The sequence below is a fragment of the Impatiens glandulifera genome, chromosome 6 (assembly GCF_907164915.1).
Source record: "Impatiens glandulifera chromosome 6, dImpGla2.1, whole genome shotgun sequence".
NCBI classification, from domain to species: domain Eukaryota; kingdom Viridiplantae; phylum Streptophyta; class Magnoliopsida; order Ericales; family Balsaminaceae; genus Impatiens; species Impatiens glandulifera.
Window position 1 is genome coordinate 39,599,663 of NC_061867.1, and position 10,179 is coordinate 39,609,841.

The following is a 10,179-nucleotide window of genomic DNA, read 5'->3' on the forward strand; positions in this document are numbered from 1 at the left end:
AACCAGATTTATTGTCTTTAAATGCAGGTAAAACAGGAAAGCAGCTTGGAAGAGCAAGACGGCATCTAGACAGCTGACTGCTCGAACATAGCATATGACATTCAACAGCCTGAAGTGGCTGAAATCTTCACGAAGCCACTTCCTGAGTCTAAGTTTTCTTACCTTAGAAATATTTTTAGGATTGTTAGATTACGATAATGCCTAGATTATATTTAAATCATGAACTCATCTTGTTTTGATATTTTAGTTTAAATAATCAAAAAGGGAGAAATTGTTGGGTTAAGATTTTTAAATGTTTAAACTGGTTTTGATAATTTAGTTTAAATAATCAAAAAGGGAGAAATTGTTGGGAGTGAAAGAAGTTTCTTAGTATATAAAAGAAACTCTCTTCACAATTAAAATAGAATCTCACATCGGAAGATGATGGGAGTGGGGGAAGTTTTTTAGTCTATAAAAAAACTCCCCCCTCTAGTTTGTAGAACTCAATAATTGTATTTTTCTTCCTTATTAATTGATAGCCTTAGTGTCTGAAGACGTAGGCAATATTTTGGCCGAACTCCGTTATCAAATTCTGTTAATTTGTTTCTTCATTTATTCTGTCAGGTTTTTTCCAACATCACTATTAATTTTTTAATTATAAAGGTCACGAAATATATTTTTTTTTGAACGGACGACTATGTTCATTAGGTAAAACCTCATTATGTACATACTTGATATAATGTGAAGCCTAAAATTGTGAGATTCAAAATAAGAGATCCCTAGTTGTAATTGGTCTCAATAAGAAGTCCTAAATTGTCATATTATAAAGGAAATACCCCAAATTGTAATTGACCTAAATAAAGAATTTCAAATTGTAAAGTAAAAAAAAGAGATCTCAAATTGTAATAACCTTAATAATGAGCCTAATTTGTTATTTTGGTTCATTTATGTATTAATATAACTAGCATGTATCCCGTGCATTTGCACGAGTAATAATATAATAAAACCGTGAAAAAATATTACGGTAAAATTTTTATGGGCGGGTCAACCCACAATCCGAGCCAAGTATTCATTTACTCTCACATATATCCAAATTAACCACAGCTCTCGACCCGGTAATCCGGACATTTTAAAAATTAAGCATCATTATATATATAGATTAGTTAGTTAAAAAATTGAACTTATATTGTTAAAATGTCACGCGTTTATCAAATTTTGGGTTGAATTTAAAATATAAAGTGTTATTAGCCTAGTTGGTTAAAATGTTGTACTTGTTTTGTTCGGTTGCAAGTTCGAACCATACTTATAGCATTTTAATTTTATTTTTAACCGTTTTAAGTTTATGGGCGGGTCAACCCACAATCCGACCTAAATATCCATTTACTCTCACATATATCCAAATTAACCACAGCTCTCGACCCGACAATCCGGACACTTTAAAAATTAAGCATCATTATATATATATAGATTTGTGGGATATAGAGAGTGATAGTGAGTGATCACATTAACTAAATAATTTTTTTTTAAGAAATTCTTTTTGTGTCTTACTTTCATTATAATTTTTTTTTTTATACATTGTTCTTTTTAATTTGATATTTAAATTATTAATTATTTGTTTTATTTTTGTATAGGTTATTTTATTATTATTTATTAACTAATTTGGTTAGTACTAACTTTATTAAAAATAATAATAAAATAGTTTTAGATTAGTGAAAGAATGAGCACATGAAGGCAGGCAACAGCGTGGGTGACAGGGACACTAGCAGCCACGTTACTTGCAACTTTGCAGGATAACGCCAACCTCTCAATACTGTGTTTTTACTCTCTCTCTCTCTCTACAATGCTATCATCGCATTAGAGTTACCGGTTATCACCATTCTAGTGACCCTCTTTCTGAATCTTCATCGATCTCTGACGAAACTACTCCGAAGGTGCAAACTTGATTCCATTGCTTCCCATCTCTTGTCCTTTTACTTTTGTATTGTCTATGTCTTACATCTCTATCTTGCCTTCTTTGGCGGTAAATGTCTTTTCTTTAACTTCTAAACATCAATAATTTCATCATATTGTGTAATTTATTTAGCAGTCATATATTAATGCAAAGACAGGATCTGGGTACTAGATGGAATTTCATTTCATGGTTAGTTTATTGAGCTTTGGATGCAATAGATCTTTAATTTTGTGCCAGGTTTGGATCCCCAAAAGTAAGCTTGAAAAGGGTAATCATTGTAACTTAATTTTGTTTTCTGATCTTGATTTCTGCTCGTTTATGCTTTTGGTTAAAGATCCAATTCGCTTTTGATTCTCATTCTGAATTCTGATTCTGCTATATTGAGTTTATATCTGTTTTCTGTCAATTTTTGTTCAATAAGCAATTACAATCATCATACCACTATCTTAACTTCTTTAAACTCATCCCTTGATCTCCATTATTTCATCATATCTTAAATTGAAAAGGATTCACATTATTTCTTTTTTACATTTTCTACTCTCTTTTTTTAATCTTCAACATAGGCTATTTGGTAATTGTTTGTATTACTTGTGGGTTCTAGCCAGCATGTGAAGAAGATAAAATTGGAAGGTGATTAAAGAAAAAGGTAAGAAGATGTCCACAAGTAGAAACAGCCATTGGTGTTACAGTTGCAGGCAAACTGTGAGTATAGAGGGAAGGCGGGCAAGTTGTGGTGAATGTGGCGGAGGATTTGTGGAGGAACTTAACAACGACACAATCCACCTAGATTCTTCGACAGAAGGAAACAACAACTTTGGAGATGATAACAACCATGGACCAACAGGGTTTATGGACACATTCATGAATTTCATGAGAGATCGAATAGCAGGAAGAGGACTAACCAACTTGGATTCTCATGCTAGAGAAGCAAATACGATGATGTTCAACAGTCAAACTCAAGGGGGGTCTGGATATGGTAGTTTTGCTCCTTGGTTGATTTTCAGAGGCCAAACTAACGATGAAAACATAAGTAGTAGCCTTGAACGGGTTCTTAATGAAGCTATTGGATTTAGAAATGGAAATGGGGGTGATTATTTTGTTGGTCCAGGTGTGCCTGAGTTCATTGAGGAGTTGACCCGTGGCGAACATCATGGAGGAGGAGCTCCCCCTGCATCTAGATCAACAATTGACGCTATTCCTTGTATAAGAATTTCACATAGACATGTTCGGTCTGATCCATATTGTGCTATTTGTACAGATAAGTTTAAGATTGGATGTTATGCTAAGGAAATGCCTTGTAACCATATATATCACCCAGATTGCATTGGTCCATGGCTGGAGCAGCATAATTCTTGCCCAGTTTGCAGACAAGGATTGCCACCACAAAGCAGAAACAATAATAGGAGTAGCAGTTCAAGCAGTAGCAGCAGGATGGAGAATCCGAGGACAAGGAATGTGTTTTCTTCAATATGGCCTTTCAAGTCACGGAATATAAACAGGTTAACCGGAGCCAAAAGCAGCAGCTCATCATCCTCAAATGCTCAACAGTTTGAAGCTAGTGGATATCCTACACAGCCATTTTAAGATATAAGTAAGAAATAAAAGATGGGAAGTTTTCTTTTTTGCATTTCAGTGTTTGACATTTCTGTTTGACCTTTTGCTCATGAAGTGTTCAAGCTAACAGTTGTGTTTTATGTTTGTTCATGTTTGGTACTTTTGGAACTTGTTTGATGTAGAGTTTTTTTTCTTTTGTATTTGAAATAAATTGTTATTTTGGAAAAGAAATCTCTTTTCACAAAATGGGGACTATTTGTGTTTGTCAAACAAGGCTGTGTTCTATTCACAAAGGCAAGAACAGCCCTGGTTTGCCATCTTTCGAATTCATAGATAGTCTATGGCTGTTTCTAAGTTCTTACAACTTAAATGACCCAATTGCTATTATAGACTTGAATTTTGGTCGTTTTCATTTAATGAGATTCGAATATTGAACTATGTCAAACTATCTGTCTTTTAAGGTATCATTTTCGTTTTTTTTAATTAATTTATTACTATGCCAAGTAAATTTTTTAATTGAATATTTTTTCGAGATTTAGCATTATATTTTATCAAATGTAAATTAAATGACTCTAAAAATATTTGAGGGAAAAAAAGATTTGAGATTTATTTTTTACATAACTTTGTGTACGATTTATTAATTTTAAAGTATTTATGTTTTAATTTATTAAAATATTGAATGGAATCATATTGAATATTGTTCGAATATTTTAAACAATGCACAAGGTTAGAAGTAGGGTGATTAAAAGATCTTGTTTAATTTGTTACTTTCATGTAATTTTTAGTGATTAAAAGATCTTTAACATTATAGGCATTTTTATATGTTTCATTTTTATTTCTTTAACTTTTAGTATCCAGTATTCCTCTTTTACTACATATAAATATATTATTTATGCCATTTTTTATTAATACAAAGTTTAATTTTTTCAAAAAAATATTAAAGACTTCCATTCTCTCACTAATTAACTACTTAATTAGATAAATTTCTTGATATGGATATCCTTGTAACAAAAAACTGTGTGCCTTTTCTTCCGTATGCTTCCTGTCTACAACTCAATTACTTTCTTATTATAAAATTTGAATAGTTTATAAATTTTGTTATAGTTCTTTATTAAACTGTGTTCTATTGAAACTTGTATGATGCTGAAGAACAAGTTCGTATTATTGTCCAAGAAAACTACTCTAAGGGGCACGAGGGTAATTGTCGTCAAAACCCTCCACGCAATAGAAACATCTGTAATATTCCTCCAACACAACTCACCAAGGTCGACTTCTCTCGATTTGATGAAATTGAAGTGGAGGGCTGACTCATATCCGCAGAACAATTTTTCCGGGTTTATAGGATGGAGGATGAAGCCAAGACATACATTGCTCACATCCATTTTACGGGCAATGCCAAAATGTCGTATGGTTTCTACTTACAACAACGCAATCATCTGGAAATCTTAACGTAGGAAGTGTTCAAGAGGGACCTTCTAGCGCATTTCGGTCTCTTTATGTATGACACCCTCATGAGACAGCTTATGCACTTACGACAGGATGCGAAATCAGTCATGTATTACAATTAGCAATACATAAATATTTTCCATAAATTGTTTAGCCTTCCCGGGGAGTATGTGATAGAATGTTACCTAGTAGGTCTGAACGAGGAGATTGCAGATGCTATCAAACTCAGAAATCCCGAAGCTTTGAACGAGGCCATGTCGATGGCCAAAAATCAAGAATCAATATAAAGATTCTTGTGGAGCAGAGGGAACTTGTATAGTAAATATGCCCCTTTACTGCCCAAATCAGTCGGGCCAAGTACCAACTGAACTTTCTTTTTGGGCATTCCTCGTGTATCTTTTTTCCGGCGTGAATCAAGACTCAATGAAAAAATTAGACCCTGATGTATTTAATGAGAAAAGGAGGAAAGGTCTTTATTACAAATGTGATCAGAAATTGGAACCAAACCACAAGTGCAAAGCAAAATTGTTCATGATCTCAGCTAATGACCGAGAAGCCTCACCAGATGTCCGAGAATTGGTTCAATAAGTGGTTGATGACGATCATTCATTGTTGCATCCCAGTCCAGTGGAGGAGCCTGCCATTTCCCTACACGCCTTAACCGGTTCCAATAATTTCCAAATTCTCCAAATCCGGGGCAAGATTGGGAGTCTATCAGTGGCGATCCTTATCGACATAAGAAACACTCATAACTTCATTACAACATGATTATAAGGAATATAGTCCACGAGGCCATGACAACCCAAGTGTTCTAGCGTTTGCAAAAACGTAAAAATGGTCCATAAAAGATAAGGATTACCAAGCGAATATGAAAGTTTTTATCATAGCAGGTTATGATATTGTGGTGGACAAAGAATGGCTAATCAGTTTAGCCACTTCAACCTGGAATTTTGAAAACCTTACATTTTTTTTGAAAGGGAATGTAGGACCATTACCTTGCAAGGGATACTCTAGACAAAAATTAACCTTATACAAGGTCACCCGTTGGAGAAATTGTTAAGGAAATGCGGCATTGTTTCCATGATACAAGCAAAAACAAAACATGAAGTCCTGTACTTTGCACATATAACAAGGGCTCTGGAAGAGGTTTCTGAAGATCTTCCGGGGTTGCTCGATGATTTTAACACACTGTTCCAGCAACTAGAAGGCTTACCACCAACAAGAGAGCATGATCATCGAATCTCACTAAAGAAAATCACCGAAGATGTATGCTTACACCTCTACCTCTACCTACAGAAGTGAAAAACAATATGCTAGATAAGGGAATAATTAGAAAATGTCACAATTTGTTCGCTGCTCCCGTGGTGTTGATCAAAAAAAGTCCGTTCGCTGTTTTCATGGGATCAGACAAAAATATTTATTTTAGAAGATGTGTATCGATTATAAGAGGTTAAACTCAGCCACCGAAGAACTGAGGGAGGAGTTACCTGATTCAAAGGTTTTTTCAAATTGGAATTGCAAAACCCAAACTAAACAACTATTTGAGGGTTCAAAATTGCCATAAGGAAAATAATGGTTGACTGTAAGAATAACATTAGTGTTTAAAAAAATAAAACTTACCAGTCTACAAATAATAGAACCAAATAACTAAATTGATGATAAATATGGATCAACCAATTTCCTTGAATGACATTGCCAAGTGAAGTTTGTATCCAAAGCCAATCAAACTCAACAACTCACAAGATATAAAAGATTGTATCCAAAGCTACAGAAAATAAAAATAAAAATCCAAAGATAAAACCATCAGATCTTAGAAAAACAGTAATAAGACAACACACTTTCTCTTTTTCTCTCATGAAGGTAGATAATACAAAATGAAAACCAAAGTAAACGCAGGCTAGTTGGTAAGTTCCATGATGGCAGTGACGATATCTCCATCCGCTGCCCTGAGAGATTTGACAGCCTTAGACCTTGAAACTCCTGCCTGAGTCATCACCAATTCAATATCTTTCGGCTCCACACCAGTGTCATCCACATCTTCATCATCCTGTACTACAGCCGAAGTTTCTGGCTTTGATATTACATTGTTCAAATTAGGAGCTCTGAACTGTTCTGCAGCTTGACTTTGTAGCTGTGAGCTCAAATCCTCTATTTTCGCCTCTCCAATCACAACATATGTGTCAGATGTAGGACTCTTGAAAACATCTGGTTTCGATATCACAAATAAAATCTACAACAACATGAAAAAAATTAACACACAAGAAGCTTATCACAATCAAATTAACACAAGATTATCAGCATCATACGTACATTCTTGCTCTTCTTCACAGTAACTCTGCTGACACCAGGAATGGCCTTCATTCCAAGCTTAAGCATTGCCTTCCTGCTCTTCTTCTCGCTTCTGCTTTGCTTTAATCTGCCACTTGCATCAACTTGACCTGCCATGTTCTCATAATGTTGTCCCATTAGTCTAAACATAATCTTTTTCATCACATGTACTTGAAAAACAAATTAGTGAATTGAGTATTCTTTAAATTTTGTGAGGAAATCCTTTCTTTTGAATGTCTGTCATCTCTCAAACACAGTTCACAGAATATGATAGCATAAAAGCTGATTAAGATCAATATTGATTTCATATAATAGAGACCAGAATTTGTATCAATCTGTAGAATTTACCTTCAACGTCATCTTCATCTTTGTCATCATCATCCTCATCATCATCCTCATCATCATCATCTTCAATAATAGGCTTCTCAGACTGCACATTATAGAACCATAAGTTCAGCTTACAAGGATTATTGTAACTTGAAATGTGTGACCTAGTAAAGAAATCTAACTACTAAAGTTATGCAGGTACAAGTTTCAAGGGAAAAACCTGATTGGGTCCCTAAATACCTTTAAACAATACATAATCTAAATACAATGTTAAAGGAATATACAAAATCTTCTTACAATGTTGACACATTTAAGTTTTACAGGAATCACTGATGAAATCAATGAAACCATTAAATTTAACTATTTTTCTACATCTTTGTTTGTCATTCATATCTTCCTTAAGAATCATGTAAAACATCAGACCATCCTTTAAAGCATAATGCAATGCTAAAATTGATTCACTCACAGTTGAAACCTCCAAAAAATAAGTCAGACTAAGACAGGGCTTAACTTGGTTGGTAATGATTATAACAACATGAACTAATCTTTAGGACTTTTATAAATCTATCTTCACTATAAAAGAATCAAATATCAAAACTTTCTAATAGTAACATCTCTATTTCATGAAACATCTACTAAAATTTTCTGAAGATTTCAAAACCCTCCATTTGAATCGATGGCCAGTTCTTAATAATAAAGACTACACCATCTATTCTTCATTCAAACCCATATAACATAAAAATTGAAATTGATGTATGAATCCAATCAGTCATATTCACAGTATAAATAAGAACTTCGAGTAAAGAAATAAGAGTTTACATCGAGCTTCTGCTCCTGGAGAAGGGCCGCGAGAAGCTCCTCTTGTGTCTGAGCAGTCATACTGATAAGGGAGAGGGAGAAGAGAGAGAGATTTCGATCGGCCGGCGGTGAGAAGGAGAGAGAATGATACTGAAGAAATATAGTGGAAGAATGGAGAAAACCCTAATAAAGAGAGTATCACTTCATTAGTAATAATCGGGTTCGGATCCTCTATGGTTAATGGGCCAACTAGTCAAGCTAGATGGCAATTGGGGGCGGAGAGGTCCACTCCATTTCAGATAACAGCCTTTTGTTTTCATTTTTTTTAAATTAGATTTATTTGTTAGGTTAATCAAATGTTGTTGAAAATATTAAATTTTATAAACTTATATTAAAAAAATTAAACTCAAACTTCGTACCTAGTTATTTTTTTCTTACAACTATTTAATAAAAGAGAATTGATACGAGATAGAATCTGTGAGGGTAGATATGAGAGAAAAATGACGTGTCATCACCTCTATTGGAAAAAAGAAAAAGTTGAAAAAAAAAAGAGAAAAATTATTTTATTTTTTAAGCCAATTAGATTTCACGTCTATCCTCCCCATCATTTTTCTTAATAAAATTACATATTAAACAAATCAAATAGAATTCAAAATAGTCTTAATGCTACCCTTGTTTTTCATCTCAATTCTCTCTATAGTCTTCTTAGATGGAAAAACTGAAAAACCCTATTTTGACCTCATTTTTTATTTTTATTTTTCTCTATCACCTTTCCATTTTTATTTGTAAATTTATTGAGACATTGGTCTACGCCTGTAACGCCTCTATGCCGGTTGTTTCAGATGGCAATGAACAAATTAAGCAAAATTGTTAATCAAGAAAAAAATGTAAAGAGAAAGCAAAAGATAATGAACATATTCTTAATACAAAGTCTTTCATCAGGCTATAAAGGCTATAAACCCATATAATTATTAATCAAATAATAGATAGTACTTATAGTTACATAAAATATTATGTTAACAAAATAACTCAAATTTATCGAAAGTATAAAATTTCTAAATTCATTTATCTCGACCCTCAATATGAACATCTTGCAAGAACAATCGCGATCGAAGAAAGCTGAATTGTGGGTGGTTCAAAACTTTTGTAAGAATATCAGCAATTTGCAATTTAGTGGATGTGTTGCAATTTTATAAAATTATATTAAAAAAATGATTCAAGATCATATGATAATCGATGTCTAGTTGTTTTGTTCACACATAAAATTCAGGATTTTTTTTAATATAACTTGATACTTGATTACCAAAATGTAATGTAAAGAGTAATTGTAGAACAATTCTGAAATCAGTAATTGAATAAGAAAACTACTTAATTTCACAAACTCTCACACAACCAAGTTAGCCTCGGCTGAAGAACGAGATAAAGTGTGTTGTTATTTATTTTTTATTTTTCAAGAGATAAAAGAATTTTCAAACATAATACAATAACCTGATAATGATTTTATTGTTTCTAGACATGATCCTCAATTAGAATTAGAGAAAGTCTTATAGTCTCAAAGAAATTGAACACTTCAAATATTTAACTAAATGGAAATGTGCTTCCTAATGACAGTAATTAGTCGAACAAATTAAGACAATTGTTGTACAACAAAGAAATGTTTAGTCTAGTATAATTAAGATATAATAGTATCCCAGTAAGCCTCTTATATCTATCTCGAAAGATCTTCAATTATTTTCTCACTATCATTGGAAAATTAATGCCTTTTTATCATGTGTATTTTAGTTTGTTTACAACCC

The 10,179-nt window shown here is 33.1% G+C and overlaps 2 protein-coding genes across 4 annotated transcripts; one reads left to right on the plus strand and one right to left on the minus strand.

Annotated features, from left to right (window-relative positions):
* Positions 1-1,755: 1,755 nt before the first annotated feature.
* On the plus strand, positions 1,756-3,661 carry LOC124942567 (probable E3 ubiquitin-protein ligase RHC1A). Of its 3 annotated transcripts, none has more exons than XM_047483095.1 (2): positions 1,756-1,910; positions 2,532-3,661. In XM_047483095.1, exon 2 carries the CDS (start codon positions 2,585-2,587, stop codon positions 3,512-3,514), a length of 930 nt encoding a protein of 309 aa, XP_047339051.1. In that variant the 5' UTR covers positions 1,756-1,910; positions 2,532-2,584; the 3' UTR covers positions 3,515-3,661. The 3 variants fall into 3 exon arrangements, with proteins under 3 accessions (XP_047339051.1, XP_047339052.1, XP_047339053.1); XM_047483096.1 differs by lacking the exon at positions 1,756-1,910 and adding an exon at positions 2,064-2,198; XM_047483097.1 differs by lacking the exon at positions 1,756-1,910 and adding an exon at positions 2,161-2,183.
* A 2,900-nt stretch (positions 3,662-6,561) lies between these two features.
* On the minus strand, positions 6,562-8,566 carry LOC124944034 (nascent polypeptide-associated complex subunit alpha-like protein 1). Its single transcript, XM_047484492.1, has 4 exons — positions 8,405-8,566; positions 7,607-7,688; positions 7,241-7,368; positions 6,562-7,160 (listed from the first exon to the last, which is right to left on the minus strand). The coding sequence occupies exons 1-4, from the start codon at positions 8,462-8,464 to the stop codon at positions 6,828-6,830; spliced, it is 603 nt and encodes a 200-aa protein (XP_047340448.1). The 5' UTR covers positions 8,465-8,566; the 3' UTR covers positions 6,562-6,827.
* Positions 8,567-10,179: the final 1,613 nt, after the last annotated feature.

Coding starts and splice junctions, on each gene's coding strand:
- LOC124942567 (XM_047483095.1), top strand. CDS start 2,585: ATGTCCACAAGTAGAAACAGCCATTGGTGTTACAGTTGCAGGCAAACT.
- LOC124944034 (XM_047484492.1), bottom strand. CDS start 8,464: ATGACTGCTCAGACACAAGAGGAGCTTCTCGCGGCCCTTCTCCAGGAG. Junction 7,369..7,606: donor AGATGAAGATGACGTTGAAG/GTAAATTCTACA, acceptor AGAACATGGCAG/GTCAAGTTGATGCAAGTGGC. Junction 7,161..7,240: donor CTGTGAAGAAGAGCAAGAAT/GTACGTATGATG, acceptor ATGTTGTTGTAG/ATTTTATTTGTGATATCGAA.